This window comes from Dipodomys merriami, unplaced genomic scaffold, assembly GCF_024711535.1.
Source record: "Dipodomys merriami isolate MVZ:Mamm:240054 unplaced genomic scaffold, mDipMer1.0.p SCAF_16, whole genome shotgun sequence".
In the NCBI taxonomy this organism is placed as follows: Eukaryota; Metazoa; Chordata; class Mammalia; order Rodentia; family Heteromyidae; genus Dipodomys; species Dipodomys merriami.
The window spans coordinates 25312816-25334375 of record NW_027202937.1 but is presented as its reverse complement, the minus strand read 5'-3'; the positions used below and the strand labels follow the sequence as shown (position 1 = coordinate 25334375).

Genomic DNA, 21560 nt, shown 5'->3' with positions numbered 1-21560 from the left:
TGAATTTTTCCCACCCAGGGTGACAGTCACACACTTACCACAGTGAAAGTTTGCTGGTAGGCATCTCCGTGATCCAGCGTCTTTCATCTTCGGTATACCTGAGGCTGTCACACAGAGGCTCATCTATATATTCTGAATTGAATGATCCATATGTTACAGAGTAAATCTTCTTTATCAGAAATATTTCAGGGAGTATTTGCATTTACATTGCTGGTTGGATATTCCTATTCCAAAATCCAAATGCTCCTAAATTTGAAAACTTTTCAACATTTCATACCATGAAACAGTTTGGATTTTTGGATTAACCCTATTGGGTTCTCATGTTTTAGAAAGAGGGTCCTGAAGCTTTCCATGTGATCTAAAATTTGAAATTTAGGATCTGTAGCTACTATTCCCCTAAAAATAATTTAGCATGTTGGTAGCATCTATTTCTGTTTAATTTAAATATATTAAGATACTACTATAAATAATTTAGTAGGTAGGGTAAAAAATATTCGTGTACTATTCTCAGGCATCGTTTTATTTTGGCCTTCTGCTCTATGGGCCTTTAGGTATGTGTGTGTTTGTGTGTGTATGTGTATGTCCGTATGTCTGTCTCTGCACATAGTACATTTTTATCTTTATGGAACAATATACTTTATATGCTTTTTTGCTTTTTGGTCAGTTGTGGGGCTTGAACTCAAGGCTTGTGTACTATTGCTGAGTTGTTGTTTTTTGTTTTTTTTTTGCTCAAGTCTTCCTGCTCAGTCTGGCTTCAAACTGTGATCCTCAGATGTCAGCTTCCTCAGTAGCTAAGATGATAGTTGTGAGCCACCAGTGTCCAGCTAATGTTTTTTTTTCGTTTCATTTCATTTCATTTCATTTTGTTTTTTTTTTTTATAACATAGATAACCTTAAGCTTATTTTATGAAGAAGTCTTTAGAAAATATTTTTCAGTGTTAAATGATACTGTATTGTATGAAAGTATTTAATTCTTCAACTAGTCTCCTAATGTTTTACAGGTAAAATTTCCCCATGTCATTGTTAACATAGGTGCTACAATAAATACTGCAGCAGCATCTCCCACGTTAGACTACTGAGAGTGAAGGGTCTAGCAATCTAAGCCTCTGTGCTCTCTATGGAATAAGATACAATATAATGAGGAAAGCAAGCAGTCAGATGCACTGTGGAACATCAGCAAGGCACACTGCTCCGGACAAGCTAAAGGGGACTGGGGAGTGACCAGGGTAGGCTCCCTGAAGCTATGGGCAGGAAGGTCATCATGGGTATTGGTTTTTGTTTTTGTTTCAGGGTACTTATTCATAAGGCTTGGTTACTATAATGAAGAATATCTTGTCTTAATCGGTATTAGGGGTTTTGTTTTTAGATGTGATTAATCAAGTATAGTTTGGATGTTGTTTAATTATCTTTCTCCCCTCTCCTGTCTTACTATTACAAAGTCTATTGCAGGTTGAACATCCCTAATCCAAATACCCCAAATCATAAAGACTCCAAAATCTGAATCTTTCTAAGCACAGCTATGATCTTGCAGTTGTAAAAATCCACATTTGATCTGATGGAATAGGTCTTAGACAGCTCAGGTGTACTAAAATTACTGTTAAAGATGACTTTCAGGCAAAGTATGTGTGAAGTATCAACAAAGATTGTATTCAGACTTGGGTGAGATTTTTAAGATATGCCATTACATTTATGCAAAATCTGAATATTTGAAATGCAAAACTAATAGTTTTAGGCATTATTAGGGTAAGAGATGTTCAGCTTGTAACTTGCTTCTGAATATTGAAATAAGCTTTCATTCTTACTTAAGGCACTACTGGGGTATGATTTTTTTTTTGGTGAATATGTAAATTCACTTACTAATATAGATTGTTAAATACATACCCAGCACCTGTCTGTAGTGTTAGTTTTCTGCCCCTTTGGTCAGATTTTAGTACCAACTAACAATGAAGTAATTTAGAACACCTTCTGTGTTTACTGTTCAACAGTTCAGAAAATGCTTTATTATTTAAAACTTGAAAGATTCTGATAATAAAACTAGGCCTAGAACCTGATAAAGGCCTATTGTGAGTAACTCTATGCAGTTTCCTACATATAATTCATGATAATTATCCTGTTCAGGATGCCCTCTTTGGGGATCAATTTAAGTAATTGTGTGTTTTTCTAGAAGTTTTACTTATTCATTACAGTTTTCAGATGTTCTAACCCAGAATTGAGCTTTTGGCTTTTTTCCTTCATTTTAGATCTGAACTATTACTAGTCTATACTCTTTCAACATTTTCCTAAGGTGTCACCTGTAAAGACATGGGTAGTCTCAGGGGTAGTAGAAGTATAGAACTTGCTGGTTCAAATTGGGTGCATGTAACGGTAAGTTTATTTGGATGATTTAGTAGACTGGGACTAATCTCCATAAAGAAGAAAATTAATAAATGCTTGCTAGCACTGGATCTCTTTTTAGACTATGCCATTGTCATATTTGGTGTCATTGAAATAGCCCTGGCAGATAGAAGTGAGAGTAAGGAGGGTGCACTGTCATATAATGTGGGGGAAGTGGGTGTTAGGCTTTATTTAATAGTAAAAATAGTACTCACATATGGTGATTGTTTTCTCAATCAGATGGCATCTCTTTCAGAAAACAAAGATGCCTTTTACAGTTTATTAGGATCTACTTGGTAACGTTTTTATTAATCTGTGCTGTAGAGATGAGTGAAGTGATGCACATGGGTACCAGATCCAAGGCTGTAGTGTCTAGCAGCGCAGTGAGAGAGGATACCCTGGCAGAAATGTGGACAGACATAAATCTTCTGTACACCAAACTTTTCATTTGTTTCAGAATATGTGGTTTTTGTGAAATTGTTATCCCAGATCATGTGGAGGGGAGCGTCTTTTCAGAATCTTAAGTTTTCTTTCCCTGTGTTCATTCCCTGCCCCATTAAGACAAGTCTTCTGTGGAGGGATGTTATTGCCCTGTTACCTTCAGGGCAAGGTGTAATGCAAAGGGTGTGTCCAAAGTTGCTCCTCATGTCATGATCTTCAAGCGGCAGGTTCACAGGCCTGCAGTGGGCCCTGAAATTAGTATTGTTGGTAAGGGACATTGATTTTCCTTTTTAATAGAGGAGGATTCAAAGTAGTATAGGTTGGTTTGTTTCTGAGCTGATTTGCACACTTAATACTTATATTTGTGTGTATGGAGTGGAATGTGAATATGTATTTCTAGCCCAGTATTACAGTGGAAAAAAATCTCAGTACATATTTTCTTAAATATCAGTACATTGTTTTGTATGCATCCATTAAGAATATATGAAATTGGTCACTTTCTCTGAAATTTTGGAGACTGTTTTAAAAACATATCATATTTACCAGAATTATAAAACACAGGTTAACTATAAACAGAACTTGAATAGAAGCAAATGCTTTTATAATGGCTATGATAAGCTCACTAATTGGTGGTTGTGTTCACCTATTGAACTGGACTATCAGGTAAAAGCATTTGAATAGATGCTTATTACACACAAATGCAAAAGATGTTCCAAACCAGTTGTCACATTTATATACTGTCATAATCAAGACCAGGGTAATATAGCTGAAAAATTTTAAAACAGAGACTTCCATTTTGTTTTCAAATGGAAACCAAGGCTATTTTCTGCATTTTTAAAAAATTTTTATTGTGAAAATACCTTACCAGAGAGGTTACAATTACAAGGTAATGAATACATTTCTTATCACGCATTGTTGCCTCTTCCTTTGTTTCCCCTTCCCATACCTTCCCATCTTCCCTCACACCCCCATCCCTATCTCCTCCCCTCCCCCCGCCCCCGTCAAAGTTGTAAAGTTCGTTTTTCGACATAATGTCTTACACATCTCATTGTTGCAATGGGTCCACCTGTATCCCTAGTTAAACAATTTGTTATTTCCCTTCCCCTCCAGAAATTATACCAACATCAAATACAGTGAAAACAGGGGATGGACATACAAAGCAACAAAGAAATCATCTTATAAATATGTTAAAAACAATTGCAAGAAAGAAAAAAAAAACATTTGAATCCTTATCTTGGGGTTCATTTCATCTAACATCAACTTATCTGACCATTTCTGCTTGTCTCAGACATATGCTAGTTATTGCAAATAAGGGAAACCATGGGACCTATGTTTCTTTGGGCCTGGCTTATTTCACCTAATATTTTTTCCAAGTCTTTCCATTTCCTAACAGATGGGGCAATGCCATTCTTTCTATTGGAGGCATAGAATTCCATTGTGTATAGATACCACATTTTTTTGATCCATTCATCTACTGAGGGGCATCTGGGTTGGTTCCATAGCTTAGCTATGGTAAACAATGCTACAATAAACATAGTTGTACAGGTAGCTTTAGTATGGTCTTTTTTTTTTAATTTTATTTTATTTGTGAACATACTGTACAGAGGGGTTACAATTACATGGGCAAGATAATGCATACATTTCTTACCAAGCATGGTCTTGTTTGTGTTCATTTGGGTAAATGCCCACAAGTGGGATTGTTGGGTAATAGGGGAGCTCTATGTGGAGTCTTTTGAGGAACCTCCATACTGCTTTCCAAAGTGGTTGAACAAGTTTACACTCCCACCAACAATGCAGTAAGGTTCCCTTCTGTCCACATCCCCTCTAGCATCTGTTGTTATTAGAGTTCTTGATTATAGCCATTCTAACTGGGGTGAGGTGGTATCTCAATGTTGTTTTGATTTACATTTCTTTTATGGCTAGGAAGGTTGAGCATTTCTTCATGTGTCTATCGGCCATCCTTCTTTCCTCTTTAGAGAAGTTTCTCTTTAAGTCTTTAGCCCACTTATTTATTGGGCAGTTGTTTCCTTGAGGATTTCTTGTTGGGGGACTTAATTTTTTGAGTTCTAGGTATATTTTAGATATGAGACCCTTGTCTGTTTTATGGCTAGTGAAGATCTTCTCCCAATCTGTGGGCTTTCTATTGATCTTGTGAGCTATGTCCTTTGCCATGCAGAAGCTCTGCAATTTCATGCAATCGCATTTGTCCAACCTTTCTTTGATTTGTTGTGTTTCTGGGTCTCTATTAAGAAAATTTGGGCCTGTGCCAAGGAGACCTAGGGTTTCTCCTATTTCATCCTGTAATGTTTTCAGAGTGTCTGCTTTGACTTCTGCATTTTAATAGATTTTTATTAATTATTGTAAAGGTGATATACAGAGGGGTTACTGTTATATGTCAGATAAAGAGGACATTTCTTTTTGAACAATGTCACGCCTTCCCTGACTCCCTCCCCATTTTTCTCTCCTGTCTGCACCCACAGTTGTGTAGTTCATCTTCAACATTGTATCTAGTATCACTGCAGCATTTTTTCACCCTTTATACCATCATTTCCGTGCCCTCCCTCCAACCTTCTAAAGACAGGTAAAGGAACAAATTGGAACAAAGGAGTCAAAAGGAAAAGAAAAGAAAAACAGCAACAAAGAATAAAAACTTCTTGTTTCCATTTCCTGGAGTTCATTTTGATAAATATTATTTTAGCACCTAGCTATTGGCCATTAGTTTTTTGCTATAATGGCTATAGAATGTGACCAACTTTAGCATAATGATAGCAGCATTGATTCCCTAGGTATTTGTTAAATCCTGAGCTTTTGTTGCTTTGAACTATAAGTGATCCTATTAAAATAGAGCTGCCTTTATTATAAATAGCAAATTAGGTGTGCATAAAACATACCTTAAACTACTGTAAATATATATTGTATGCATATTTATGATTTATGATTAAGTTCAGATGGACTGTTAGAAATAACAGTGGTTGGTAATAAAACTACTTTTAAAATATTTCTCAAGGACTATATATTTAAATCATATTATTTGTTTATTTACAGTTTGAATGTCTACAGTGTACTTAGTGTATTTTATTTGTTAGGAAGTAGCCCATTACCTGTATTCATGTAGTTTCCATTCATGCCTTAGCTCTTTCTTTCATTGAAATAAAGTTCCTGCTGAATACGGGGGTCATTTCTGCAGTTTTTGCACTGATTTCTAATTTTATTTATTTTTAACTGGTACATAAAATTATATGTTTACTGGCCAACATGATGTTTAAGTAAATGTATACATTATGTAAAGTTTAAATCAGGATAAAACAATCTACTCTAACAGTTATAGTTTCTTGATGGTAAAAGTTCAGATCACTTTTTGATTCCTTTCTTATTGGTGCGTTGAATGGAGCCCTGGGCCCTATGTACGCTAAGCACACTATACCATCCTTTTATGTTCCCAGCCCCCAGCTTCTGCATGTCATGTGAGTTTGAAAGGCCCATGTTGGGATTTATTGAGAGTAGGATGCTTCACTGGAACTTGAACCTTCCCTGGCCAGGGGCAGTAAAGTTTAATACTATACTGGGGACAGTATCTGGGACTACATGGAGATATTGGAAGTCAGAGACTGATAGTGTACATAACTGATGAAACATCTATACAGTGCTTTCATTGGATATCTGCCATATAATGTTATCTAAAATGTTATATGCACCAAATGTTATTTGTTCACTTCTGTACCAAGTAGTACCCTGTGGATTTTCTACTTTCCATCATTATAATAAATGCTCAATGCGTTTTATTAAAGTTGAAATTGGTTACTGTTGTCATCACACACATATATAATACATATCAATAAAATTATATATATCATAAATATATATGTGTGTATTATGTATATATATATATACACTCAAAAAATTCAACTTAATTGCTACCAAAATAGAACATGGGCATATTTACAAGATCCAAGTGTGCCTAAAGCCACAGATTGAATAACAGCCTCCCTGCCACACCCTCTTCCAAGACATCTCACCCAACTCTGGTCTTACTTCTGGGATACACCATTTCTTCACAGCTATGTGCAGCTGACGCTGTTCTGCAGTCAGTTTGATATATTGTCTGGCTGATGCCATGATCTGCACTATCACTTCAAAGGTGCTCTGTGCTGTTACCAAGGGACAGACCTTATTTTCTTCATTCTACTCTCAGCTCATCATTTCCTGTATTTTTCCATCTATTTCTGTCTTCTACGGTTGCCTCACATCTTAGTATTTGTTCATTAGTTTCTGTTACTCTAATGAAATGCCTCTGATGGGTTTCTTCTTGAAGGAAGGAAGTTAATTTAATCCATAGTTTTTGAGGCCAGCAGTCCAATAGTACAGTGCTGGCTCTGGTGAGAGTCCTCAGGCTGTGTTACCACGTTGTAGATGACACCAGGGTGGAGTCAGGTGAATGAGAGCAATCACGTGGCAAGCCCAGAAGCCTGCAAAGCTGATAAGTAGCCAGTTGAACTCAAGTCCCATAAGAATAATCTTAATCCCTTCTGGGGATAGTGTCCCTCAAAATGACCTAAGGATTCCATTCGCTTCCCCCTTTCCTAGCTTTTGTTAGCTTCCGGGACCTGGCTTACTTTAGTTGAGCCTCATGGGACACCCTTCAACCAACCATATCTAAACCATAGCACCTTCTATGAACTTGTGTGGTCTTCTTGCTAATCTACTAAGCCTTTGTTATATTTCTAAAAAATGCTCTTTGAGTATTTCACTTGTAAGAAAAATAGTACTTTTAGATATTCTTCTTAGACAACAGAGCCTTTATAGCTGTAGTTCTGAATTTAAAGTATAATTATTTGCATTATGAAAACAGTTCAAATTGATCCATGTGGCTAAGAAGTTGTTAAAATTATCAATTTAAAGGGGAATCCTTGTTTGAACTATTTACACACATTTGTTTCATGAATGTATTCATTCAGTGAGCGTTTACTATTTTATATCTGTCACTACTTATAAAGGAGTTGTGTTACTACATTCTTTATTTGTAATGACTGGTTGATTTATAATTTTTTCTCTTTTTTCCTCAGACAAAATTGAAGAAGCACAAAAAGAACTTAACGGTGCAGAAGCTTCTAAAAAAGGTAAATTAAAATCAACTCCAATATAGATTGTATTCTTGTTAGAGGTGACCATATCAATAGCTCATAATTGTGGGCTAACATAATCAATGTAAACATATCACAAAATTAGAAATTGCTAATTCCTGGTTACTTTGGACTAAATGGTACCTGCAATCTTATGGACTTTGCATTATGAAATATTTTAGCTGTGAAGCATACTGATATGCTTACATGCTGCTAGTAGGAGTGGGAAAAACATAGCAGCAGCTCTGGGAAGTCCTATCCAATGATCTTCCCTGTAACAGTCCAGTATGGTACAGAAGATGTAGGTGTTGCTTCACACATGTGTACCCTGGGATGGTCGCAGTGTTTTCTGTAATGAACAAAGCCTGCACAATCAGAACAATACCAAGCAGTGAGAATTGTCAAATAAATTTTAGTAAATCTGTGTTTGGGGATATTATGCAATTTTAATAAAAATAGTCATTATTTCAGTTGGTGGTGATGACTGATTGTTAAATAATAAAATGAACGGGGGGGGAGGGGAAGGATGGAAAGGGATGGGAAGGGGAAACAAAGGAGGAGGCTACAATGCTTGATAAGAAATGCACTCATTATCTTGCCCATGTAATTGTAACCCCTCTGTACAGTATTTTCACAATAAAAAAGAAACAAAATAATAAAATGAACTTATAATGTAACCTGTAAACTATCATCCTGTTGTCTTCATTAAGACAAATGAAGTCAAGCACATACCTCTATGTGTGTGTGTGCCTACATGTTCATCTGCGTACATGGGACTGTGCAGAGCTTGAGGATTTAAATGCCCTTGCATTTACAAGATTGGAAGCAAAGTAGTGTGTTGCTTTGTATTGACTCAATAATTTCACAATGATATATTTTGAAAAAAATTTAAATGTAATAGGGAAATTTGGATGCAGATCAGCATGGAGAAGGCAGGTAGTGGACAGTAGATGGTAGACTGTCTGTTAATAAGTCAAATTATTTCTCTTCTAGCTTAGTGGAGAAGAAAAGTGCTCATTTATTTTTCATGATCTATTATTTATTTTTCCTTGTTACATCTTCTATTTGTAGTGAACATTTAATGGTAATTTAGCTAAACAAACTTCCAATAAAAAAGCTTTTTCAAAATTTGTTTTTCTAGACTGGTTACTATGTTTAGGGATAATAAATTCTTGCTTATCCCAGTTCACTCTCATTGGATGGACTCCCAAGATTGCTTGGAGTTGGTGTTCCTATCTGTGCAGTGATGCACAGCAGAGAGCCTTGAAGTGTCTTCTATCCCTCTCCCTATCAGATCTGAGCCTTCAGGAACATTGCTTCAGAACAGCCATGCTAGAGAAGGTGGAGATATCGGCATGATGTCCCGTGGTGAAGCCGCCTGAGCATTCTCTCCCCACTTGTCCACACTGCCGTGGCCTTGAGGCTTGGAGACGCTGGGGCTGGAGAGCCCTTGCTTTTTACACTTCCATTGTCACAGCTCTTTTCACATCTTGTAAGGGTTTAGAGCTGCTTCAAGTAGCAGAATAAATGTAGCTCGTCTCTTTTCTTTCTTTCTTACTCCAATGGCAGAAAGTTTTCACAAAAGTGAACAAAATGCCTGATAGGAAGGAGGAAATGGAACAAAGGTTCTAGAGAAAGACCTTGGGTAATGAGCTTCAACATAATTGAGTGGGCTCCAGTTGGCAGGCTGCATGAGCTCAGACCGGGGGTGAATACCAAGTGGGCATTGTTCTGAGCCTGTCACTGAAGAGAATTAGTATTTGGCTTTCGTTTTTAACACAGAAGCTCTGGGCAAGTTAAAAATAAAACAGTTTTTCTTCCAGGTAAATGTAAGGAATAATATCAATTCCTCTTTCTCAACACAAGGAAAAAGTCTTTTAATAAAAGAAGTATTGAGGTTTCTGAAATCTTTTCTTAACCAAGTGACCTATTTTTCTTAAAGGAAACTCATTTCATCTATTTAAGAATGAATGTATAAGGAAAATGCAGGATCATTTGTTGTTTTTGGAGCATGATTTACAGCTCATGTTTTCTATTTCTTGCATTATTTGGGGATATTCTTTACCATGAAAGTTTAGGTGAATTTGTTTGCATTTTAGGCTTAATACTGCAAATGATTATAAGGCTTTGTCTCCATTGGAGATTTTATGATCCTTAAGTTAGTAGAGGCTCTTTCTCCCCATTTCCTTTTTGTAGTTATTAGTACAAGTAACTACTTTATTCTCAAAACTATCTACCAGATCAATAAGCTCTTAAAAAGGTAAAACACTTCTTCATTGATAGATTAAAAGAGATACTTCCCCTGTTTGTTAATATTAGAGAGATAACTCTGCTAGTATAATATACTAACATAGAAATTGACTTTGCCAATCATACAAAATATGATAAAGAAGTGTACTGGATTAAATTAATGCACCTATTTTAACCATTTACTCTGCTTGTGAATGAAAATCAGTCAATTTTAATTGGATTTATTTTTATTTTAATCACTTCATTGTTAAACTTAAGCATGCATGTTCACACAATTCTCCAAAGTTCTATTGTGTTCTCTCTTACAGTGCTGTCTACTTATTCTTAACATTTTCTGTACTTGACACCATTTTTAAAATTATTGATCAAGATTTAACTGTTAGTGATTGTCATAGACATGGTCACAGAATATGAATAAAATAAACTAGACAGAAATAAATAGATCAATTGAGAGATATACAGGTGTTTGAGTAAGCGTCATTTTTCTTTGACACTTATAATGTTTGTCACTTAAATTAATACATATAACATATTTAATTATAAAGCATAACAATAATGTAATCTTGGATGCCAACATCCAGTTCAAATGCGAAGACATTGCCAATGCTATTCTACCCAGCAAATGATTGTTTTAGTTTCTTTGCAACATCTCCTCAGAATAAGTGTTAACTGTCCTCAATTGCATTTAAAGCTAATTATGTTGCATAATAACTATGCCTGAACAAGATGAGCTTTTTATTGTTTGTTTTGTGTCTAGATTTTTTTCCCAGCTACAATCACTTTTAAAGTATGAACATAATATTTTATACATTCCAACAAGTCATTTGTTTTACCATACTCAATTTAAACAGCTATGACTAGTCTTCAGTCTCCCCCACCAATATAAATTGCTTATTTTTTATTAAGTAATTGTGCAAAGGGGTCTCAATTCTGTGTCTAATAGAAAATGGAAAGATGTCATATGTAGTCTTCCCTAGAGATTCCCACTCAGCCTTGCTCCTGAGAGTCTTCCTGTCATCAAAACTACTTCTTTTCAAGAAGTCTAATAATAACAGATGCTGGAGAGGGTGTAGCCAAAAGGGAACCCTACTGCACTGTTGGTGGGAGTGTAAACTTTTTCAACTACTCTAGAAAGCAGTATGGAGTTTGCTCAGAAGACTACACATAAAGCTTCCCTATGACCCAGCAATCCCACTTCTGGGCATTTACCCCAGTGATCACAAACAAGGCCATACTATAGCTACCAGCAAAACTATGTTATTCATTGGGAAGTTTTTAGTGTGTGAATTCTCCTTTTCTCTACTTCATTATATTAACTTGCCATATATAAAGAGGTTTATTTAATGTGATATATTGTTGCATAGTATAAACACAATGTGTAATATAATCTATAGCTGTACAGTAATGAAAATCTGCAAGTTATTAGAGGACTTTTTCTAATATTTGTAGTTTTTAGTTTCTAGTTTTTAGAATCAGTCTTCTTAAACTTTGTAGACTATTGTTTAGGATTAGGGTGGGTACACTGACCAACTTCACAGTTTTTAGGTTTCCTTTCCATAAAGAAATAGTTTTGAGGGCTGGGAAGGTGGCTTAGTGGTAGAGCGCTTGCCTTGCACGCATGAGGCCCTTGGTTCGATTCCTCAGCACCCCATAAGCAGAAAAAAGCCGGAAGTGGCACTGTAGCTCAAATGGTAGAGCACTAGCCTTGAGCTGAAGAGCTGAGGGGCAGCGCCCAGGACCAGAGTTTAGTGACCGACAAAAAAAAAGTTTTGATGATCATATTTTCCTCAGTATGTTATCAGTTTCCCCATATAGACCATCTGTATATTTTTCTGGGTTTGTTTCTTCAAATTGTATTCATTTATTTATTAATTTTTAGTCATCTCATTGAGGTTCTTTACCTCTGGTGCTAGGATAGAGCTCCAGGTCTGTACATCATTGATCTTTATTTCTTTGTAAAAATTGCTTCCTAGCTCTTGTTGGCAAATAAAACTGAAATATAATTTTGTGGATTGATCTTTTATCTAACCATCCAGCTGAATTCTTACATGCTCTGATCATTTGTCCACTGGCAATTACTTGTCATACCAGTTGGGGTAATTAAAGCTTTGTTTCTTGCTTTTGAAATCAGAGCTTCTTTTATTTTGATTGTCTAACTTGGCTCTAATAAAAATAAGCCAACAGAAAACAGTAACGTTGGCATTTTTGCCTTGTTCTTGATTTTAAAGGAAATGCTTCTAATATTCACTATTAAAATGTGCACTGAATTTTTTGTGGGAAGAGGTCAGTGTATTTTTTAACTGCTTACTGGGATTGTTTCAAATTTTTATTTGTTGATATAAAGAAAATCTATGGGAGCAGGTACTCCCATAGATCACACCTATGATCTTAATCTTCACTACTCAGGAGACTGAGATCTGAGATCTAGGTTTGAAACCAGCCTAGATAGACAAATCCAAGAAACTCTTACCTTTAATCAACCAAAGATTAGAAATGGAAATGTGGTTCAAGTGGTCGAATACCACCCTTAACTGAAAAAGCCAAGGAAGAGGGCCCTGAATTTAGACAGACAGAAGGAAAGAATCAATGAATAAAAGGAGGAAGGAAGGGAGGGAAGGAGGGACAAAAGAAGGGAGAAAGTGAAAGAAAAAAGAAAATATTTTTTTAATCCATAGTTTTTATTCTTTCACTTTAATGTTTAAACTGACTTGGGATGAATTGATAATACCAATATGTTCATTATGTTTAGCTTTGATTTGATTTTTTAAATATTAAAGAGTTCCATGTTCACATTCAGACACACTGGTCTATAATTTCATTTTTATTTTTAATAAATTCCCCTGACAATTTAAAGTCACATTAATAAAAAAAACTTGAGGACTGTATTTTCTGCTTGGCATGGTGGAATTTGGGGTTGGAGGTTACTCTTAAAGCATGTTCTGATTTTTAGGAGGAGGTAGAGGGTGTTTAGTGATATGTATACACATTACACCTCACTGCTTTCTCTTTTTTGTTTTGGCAGAAATTTGTATGTTTTACCCTCCTTTTATTTTTTAATGTTTTATTGTTATTGTAAGGAGATGTACAGAGAGGTTACAGTTACATAAATGAGTCAAAGAGTACATTTCTTTTTGACATTGTCACTACTTCCAATGCTTTCTCCCAGTTTTTCCCTCCATTCCCTCCCCCCACCCCCAACAAGTTGTATAGTTTTATTTTCAGCAGGGTATCTAATGAGTATTACTTCTGCATTGATTCTACTCTTTTCTTTTAACTGTGCCAATTTCTCATATTTTTAATATGCTCCTATATGCTTTATAGTTTTATCAACTTTTGTTTTTATTATATTTTTAGCATCTGGTTTCTTTTGGGATTATTTTGTTATTCAAAGTTTGAAATGAAAAAATGGACTCACTCATTTTAAATCTTTGTTGTTTTCTATTGGAACCACTAAAGCTCTTAATTTTTTATCAGAGTATTGTTTTAGTTATAATACAATTTTATCTTTGCTTTTGAATCTGTAAGTTCACAGGTTACTTTCCTTTTTGAAAATTTATATCCATTGTGTATCTCTTCACTTCTGAGTGCTGTCCATTTTGTCTTGAAAATCTACTACTGAGTTTGGCATCCTTTGTCTCCTGTTACTCCCTTGGTCCCCTGCGACTCCCATTTGTGTTGTTTCCTCTGACTTATCCTTTAGTTCGCTATCTTTTTTTAATTGTTCTAATTTGAATTTAGAGTGGTTCAGTGAGTCCTGAGTGTTATTGTAATTTTCTTTTTTCATTACTGAGGTTTTTCTCAAGAACTCCCACTCTCCTCGTGTTCCACCACTTGAACTATGTCTCTAGCCTGGCCTTTCCTGGTTGTATTAGAGTCTCATGGACTTTTCTGGCTGGGCTGCCTTGAACCACTATCTTCTAGAACTCGGCCTCTTGAGTAGTAGGATTTCAGGTGTGAACCACTGGTGCCTGGTTATGTATTTTTTTAAATTCTGTAATTCACATTTGGTTCTTCATATTATATTTCTTTTTATACTTACAGTTCTCTTGGTATTTTTAGAACTCTTGTCTTAGAGTAAAATCAGCACATTAATTTTAAAGTCGTCGCATATTCCAACATATTGGACCTCTTTAAATATGGTTATGATATTCTGTGTGTTAAATTTCTTTCTCAGATGACTGGTTATCTTTGGATGTTTGTTGTACATTTTATTTCAGAAGACGACAGAGAGTTTTGAAGCCTAAATTTAAACCTTCACTCTGAGAAGATTTTCATTTGCCTCTGCCGGTCTTTTAGAACTAGGAAGCTAAGATCATCTTAATCAAGTTTGTGACTCGTGACTTTTCAAGTCCCATATAATTGCCTTGCCATTCACACCAAGCTTGGTCTCCCCACACAGTTCTCCCTTATCACCAGGATGAAGCCTGTTGTGAGGCCAAGTGCAGACATACCGGGTTTCATGTGAACTTCATGTTCCCAATCCCTGGGTTCTGCCATTTGTTCCCCTACTTCCTTTAATTATCAACCTGCTCTGACCTTCTGTCTATCACCTCTATGCTCAGGAAAACCTTCTCTGGACAAGGAGCCCACAGGTTTTTCTCACCTTTTTGGACTTTTTGCCCAATTACTTTTCACTAACTTTTCAATGCTTCAATACCTACAAGCTGATACTATTTATATTTTGTTAGCTAATCTGTTGTCCTCTGAGGAAGTCTGAGTTAATTATTTAATTCTCCATTACCAAATCTCTCTTATAAAAGTCATTTTCTTCCTTCCTTTCTTTTCTGAGCTAAGTTCTTGCTGTGTAGCCCAGGTGGCCCTGAACTCCCAGTCTTCTTAACTCAGCCTCATGAGTCCTCTACCCCTAGATTATGAAAGTTCTTTATATATTACTTTTTGTGTTTGGGTACATTCCTCAGTTTGTATTTACGTGTGTGTGTGTGTGTGTGTGTGTGTGTGTGTGTGTGTGTGTGTGCTAGTTCTTGGACTTAGGCTGTCTCCCTGAGCTGTTTTGCTCAAGGCTTTTATACAGCTCTACTTGTGGTCTTTTTTTTTTTTTAACAGTTAATTGGAGATGTGAATATCACAGAGTTTCTGCCTGGGCTGACTTTGAATTATGATCCTCAGATCTCAGCTTCCTGAGTAGTTGTATTTATTTTTTCACAAATTCACACACACACACATATACATTCACAGTCACATGTGTTCATATAGCTTATCTTTGTTTGCTTGTTTTACTTTGAGAGTGTTTCCAGTCTAAGCAGAATGAGCTAAGTGCTGATCCAGTTTTATAGTTCTTGATTATGTTGTATCTTTTAACTCTGTTAGTCCATGAGATGCACTAATGATATGCTTTTTAAAAAATCATGTATGAAACCTGAATCACATATTTAAATAAACTGAGATCCTTTCTCCTACATTTTGAGATGTTGAAATTTTTCATATACTAAGTCATTATTAGGTTTAGTTTTAACTGTTGCTCTATTTGAGAAAATACTGGTTTAGGCATTTAATATATTTTCATGAAATTGTCTTAAGTATTTTTTAGACTTTTATTGACTTTGAATGCTTATTCTCCCAAATGAAAATTTTGAGTAATATCAAAATTCTAAAAAAGCAAAATTGTCACTGGTTGAAATTTTGTAAAATGGGGAAACTTGAAAAGAATTTAGTTGACATCTTCAAAGTTCTTTCCAGGAGCATGGTGTGTTTCTTCATTTTGTAAGCCTTTATTTTAAAATATACTAAAAGTATTTTCAGTTTTCATGTTTTTACTCTTTTGTGCTGACATTATTACTAGGAATTTTTGTTTCAATTTCTGTGGTAAATGTGTTTTCGTTGTACTTGTTAATTATTTTGCTGTAATGGAAAAGATGTGTTGGAGCTCTTGTTAGGTGTTAGATTTTCAGTTATTTCTTTCGATCTCTCTAGGAGGCCACCATGGGAAACCAATGCTGGTTCCTTTTTGCCATCGTTTGCGCCTCATTTTGTAAAATTCTGTAACCACCTGATGGCTTAGAGAAATGGTGTTAAACAGCAGGGGTTTCTAAAAGCGTCGTCTTGTCCCAGATGTCAGAGGTTTTACTAGTGTTTGGAATATTAAATGAAACAGTTTTCTACTCGCTAATTTTGTTTTGATTTTTCTAATTTTCTTTGTGACTTCCTTTTTGAACTTTGGCTCTTTAGAATTTCATGATATTTGGGGATTTTCAAGATGCCTTCTTCTATGTATTCCTGCTTTAACCTTGTGGTCAGAGGACACACTTAATTTGTTCTCTTCTTTCTGCTGAGCAGCATACTTGGCCTCATAGCTGCTGGTATTAGTTTCTATGGTGTGTATTTTGCTATTTCACATTTATTTTATTTAAAATGCTAGGAACTGAGCCTAAGGCCTGCTCTACCACTGAGCCCCACCCCCTACCCAGCCATGACAATTTAAACCAACACTTCTTTCTGTTTGTTCTATGGGTTAGAATCCTGGTGTCTCACTGAACTATGATCAAGTTACAGGAGAGCTTCATGTCTCTCTGCAGGCTCTAAGGAAGAACTTGTTTCCTTGTTTCCTCATTTAGGTCAATGACAGAACTACATTCTCTGGTTATAGTTCTTCCTGTCCTTATTAACCATGAGTTTAGGACCACTCTCAGTTTCCAGAGGCTACCTACAGACCTTTGAATTGGAGCTACTTTTCCCCACTTTAAATTTCGTTTTTGTTTGTTGGTTGACTAGCTGAATTGATTGCTGCTGGGGATTGAACGCATGTCTCAGTTCTGTACACTCTATGACAAAATACCTGAGATGGAGGATGTAAAAGCAAATTTAATCTCCTCTCCATTTCAGAGGTTTGAGTCCATGGTGGGATGGCTCCATTGCTGTAGCCTGCGGTGAGTCAGAACATCATGGACCAGGGCATAGGAGCCCATGGCAGAAGAGGGTGTCCACAGCACAGCCCCCAGGAAGCAAAGAGTGAGAGCACATGGGTACCCCCCAGAGGGCCAAGGACAAGCTATGTGCCCTTCCAATGTATGGCCCCAGTGGCCTACTTCCTCCAATGAGGTCTCACCTTCCAGACTTTACATCACCTCACAATAATGCCATCAAATTATGAACCATTAGTAGGTTCTTATCCTTGATACTTATAGTCTAATCACTTCCCAAAGCCTCATTTTACCTCTCCACATTGCTGCCTTGGGGACTATGCCTTCAATATAGGAGATTTCAAGGGACGTTCCATACCAACCCTGAAACACGTGCTGTGTCATTGAGTCACACCGCCTCGCCCCTCCCCGCCACTCCCAGACTCCTACCATCTTTAAAGCCAGCGACGGTGAGTTGAGTTTCTCCCTTCCAATCTCTCTCCTACTCTTCTATTTTTGGTGTCTGTAACTTCAACCAGATTCTCCACTTTTTTTTTAGGGGGGGGGGTCCGGTTGTGGGGCCTGAACTCTGGGCCTGGGCACTGTCCCTCAGCTCTTCAGCTCAAGGCTAGCGCTCTACCACTTGAGCCACAGCACCACTTCCGGCTTTTTTCTTTTTACTTCTGTGGTGCTGAGGAATCGAACCCAAGGCCTCATGCATGCAAGGCAAGCGCTCTACCACTGAGCCACCTTCCCAGCCCCAGATTCTCCACTTTTAAGGGACTCTGATAAGATGGGATGGTCTTCTCATCCACCTTATCACAATCCGCAAAGTGCCCTATTCCAGGAAAGAGACCTGCTCAGAAGGGCACCATGTTGCCTTCTATACTGCCTCTCACACCATTCAGCTTTACACTGTGGTATCTTTGAAATATTTTATTCTTTTTAGAACTCTTTAAGTGATAAAATATTTTTAAATCTTTTTAGAATTTTCTTCTATTGTTTCCCTTTTCAGAGTTCATGGGTATGTGTAGATCCAAATTCAAGTTACCACATTTCAGTACAGGTCTACTTTGATGAATATTTTCAGTATTTTTTTCTGAAAAAGATTTGTTTTTATTTATTTCATTTTTACAGGGGGAGTCCTAGTAGTTGACTTTTAATTTCTGGCGTTGAAGGCTAAATTATTTCTCCATGTGTAATTCTGGGTTGATAGGGCCCTCCTCCCTTTGGTAGAGTAAAATGGAATAGGGGAAAGATTCTCCTCTCTCTCTTGTAGGGTACAATGGAATATAGGGAGGTGGGGTAGAATTGTTAACCCTATACCTTTGCCATGTTAAGATCTTTTAATTATAGGTCAGCAAAGGTGGGATAAATTGAATGTGGCTCCTTTTTTTGCCTAACTGCTTAATTGCAGTTTCTTCTGTTTTGTATTCAAGGCCAAGAGGTACCTGCTTTTGGAATATATTTCCAACTATATCTCCTATTCCACTAATATATGCATAGCAAGGCTCACTAATGTTTTCTGTGCATGTCTTTTGCCCTTTTTCTGCATATCTTGTTCATGATCTTTTTGTTATCTTTAAATAGTTATATAAAAGGATTCCAATTCAGCATCTCAGTTCATGAGTACAATGCTTCTTGATTAATGTCACCCCTTTTATCAGTCTGTCTTTTGGGCCCTTACATTCTTTCACCTTCCTCCTTCCCCTTGTCTGAAATGACTTTGACCACTGGACCTCATGGCACTGTGCTCAGAGATAAAGATGTCTTTGTCACCCCTGTCACCACCACACCCAGTGACCTCTTGTTTTCATCCTGGGCATCTAGATGCAGTATTTAACACTAGTGGCCACATCTTCCTCTTTAAAATTCCCCAAACAGTGAATTCATGGACACTCACGGTGACAGGCTTTATCAGATCTTTTCAGTTCTTTCTTTGTTCCCATGTCTGTTTCACCCTTAAATGTAGTTACCCAGACTTCTGATGTCAGAACTCTTTTCTCTCCTTAGTTTATAGATTCTCTTTATATACTTTTACAAAACAATTCTCACTGGGTCTTCACCAAGTCCCAGACTCTCTAGGGAAAGAAAAGAATACTCATGTATACTTCATGTTTTAGATCACCGTGTAATCTTGGTAACTATTTTAAAGGTTCTATAATGGTATGTTAAGTGGCGATTCCATAATTAGCTTAACCATTTTTCTGTTTGAGTTCTTGTCTTGGAATTCCAGCTACAGTTTACAATTCTACACATGTTGATAGAGTTTGAAGTTTGGTGGGATGGTGAGGGAAAGGACATTTTTCCCTGTTCAATTAGTTCAGGAAGACTCAGCAGAACAGTGGCAGAGCTTTCACAGACTTTCTTATTTTGAACCAGCTAAGCAGCCCACTGCCGCTACCCAAGTTCTAGGAAGCTTGTTAACTGTGGTACAAATGGCTGGAAAAGCCTCCAAAATGTTCCCCTCCCCTCCCTCTACCACCTCCATTGGTTCCCTGACCCAACCAGCTCTTATAGAGGAGAGATGGTTCTTGTGTCCCTAAGGCCCAGAAATAGACTAAAGGTTTTCATGCTCTTATGTGTCTATGTAAGTATGAAGAAGAGAGTGACCATTTATCAAAGCAGGCTTTTAAACACACCATGAACCTGTAGTTCTCCATACCTACTACCTACTGAGGAAACTCTCTTCCTGTCTTAGGTAGCAACTCAGGTTTTCTTCTGAGAAACTTGCTAAGCTTGTGGCATTAATTCTCTAGAAGTTATCCTGAGAATCAGCTGCTTGTTTTATTCTAAATTCTTGTGCTACTCTTCTCTAAAAAAAACGTAAGAGCCCAAGGCAGAGCATCTGGGTACATGAATTCCTGTTTTCCCTACCTGAATATATCTAACCGTGTGGTCTCTGTGGTCTGTTCCAGTCCCGAGCCCTTTCTCCTCCCTAACAGAGTGTGACCCTGGCTGTTCATGAAGCCCAGTGTCTGTGATTGTTATGGGAACAACACTGATGTATTTGGTCCCTGATGGGGTGTGATTTCTGTCTGCTAAATACCTGGTTTTCAACCATTTCTAGTAGCATATTGGTGAATTAGAGAACATAATTTGCAGCTATTAGCTGACTCCTGCTTTAAATCCTTTCCATTCTTATTCTGAAGGTGCATTCTCCCCATCTAAGATGAGAAGGTTCTATTTCATCCCAAATGTGCACGGAGAACATACAAAGTCAGTAGGGGTAAAACAAAGAAATAAGGAAACACTATGTCTGAAATGATAGGGTAGTAAGTAGAAAACAGAGGTTTTTTTTTTTTTAAATACATTTTTTATTGGAAAATACCATACAGAGGAGTTACTTACATGAGCAAGGTAATGCGTACATTTATCAAGCATTGCTGCCTACTCCTTTGTTTTGTTTTGTTTTGTTTTTGGGGGGGGTCCAGTCTTGGGGCCTGAACTCTGGGCCTGGGCGCTGTCCCTCAGCTCTTCAGCTCAAGGCTAGCGCTCTACCACTTGAGCCACAGCACCACTTCCGGCTTTCTTCTTTTTGCTTATGTGGTGCTGAGGAATCAACCCAGGGCCTCGAGCATGCAAGGCAAGCGCTCTACCACTGAGCCACCTTCCGAGTGGTAATATGGTCTTATCCCTTAGCACGGAAAGTGAACCATGATAAGGTGAGAAGAACCAACATGCACCTAGGACTCAAAAACAGCTTGAGAAAGTTCTCAGTTGAGTACTACTGTCATTCTTCCTGATCCCAGGAAGAAGAGGCTTGAGAGTGTGAAAGATAGAACAAGACCAATATCAGGAAGATACTATCTCAGAAACAGAAGTGTTTTCAAGCACAGAACTTAATGCCATAACAAATTTACTTTTTAAATAAAAAGCTCAGACTTAGAGACAATAAAATGAAATAAAATTGGAAATGGGAAGTTAAGGGCATAAGAATGAGAACAAAACAACCTCAGTCCAAAAAAAATAAATTTAAAATAATAAAGACACAGTGACCTAAACATTTAATTATTGACATAGGGAAAGTCATTTGAAATTATAAGAAAACAAAGGAAAGACAAAATAAACACACACACACACACACACACACACACACACACACGGGGGGGGGGGGGAGGCAAAAAGAAACTGATGAAAGTATCTTAAGTCAACTTATGACTCATCCAAGAAGCACATAATTGATTTTCTTAAGGAAAAAAAAAACTATGCTAAAGAAAAAAATATATTGAAAACATAGAAGAAAAGTTTTCTCAAGCTAAGTTGCTAGAAGGCAATGGCATAGGCAGCATTTTGAAAGAGAAGAATAGTACTTCTTACAAGGAAATATGGAACTAGAGTAAGTTTAGTAGTTCTGTTATTTCCCTTCAACTTTCACTTTTTTTTTCCCTTGAGAAAGGGTCTTGATTTGAAATCTTTCTGACACAGCCTCCCAAGTACCGGAGTTACTGGTGTGTGCCCCTACACCTATGTTTTATTTTAAGTGTACAAAGCTAAGTTGTAGTCTTTTTGTTTAAAA

The 21560-nt window shown here is 36.9% G+C and overlaps 1 protein-coding gene across 3 annotated transcripts in view; it reads left to right on the top strand.

The window, feature by feature from the left end:
- The window catches only part of Hivep1 (HIVEP zinc finger 1), a 119938-nt gene that overhangs the window by 68066 nt on the left and 30312 nt on the right, over window positions 1–21560 (top strand). For all 3 annotated transcript variants that reach the window (XM_070024559.1, XM_070024561.1, XM_070024560.1), the window contains exon 3: window positions 7878–7931. In XM_070024559.1, coding sequence (XP_069880660.1) covers window positions 7878–7931 — 54 coding nt within the window. The remainder of the gene's footprint in view (window positions 1–7877; window positions 7932–21560) is intronic.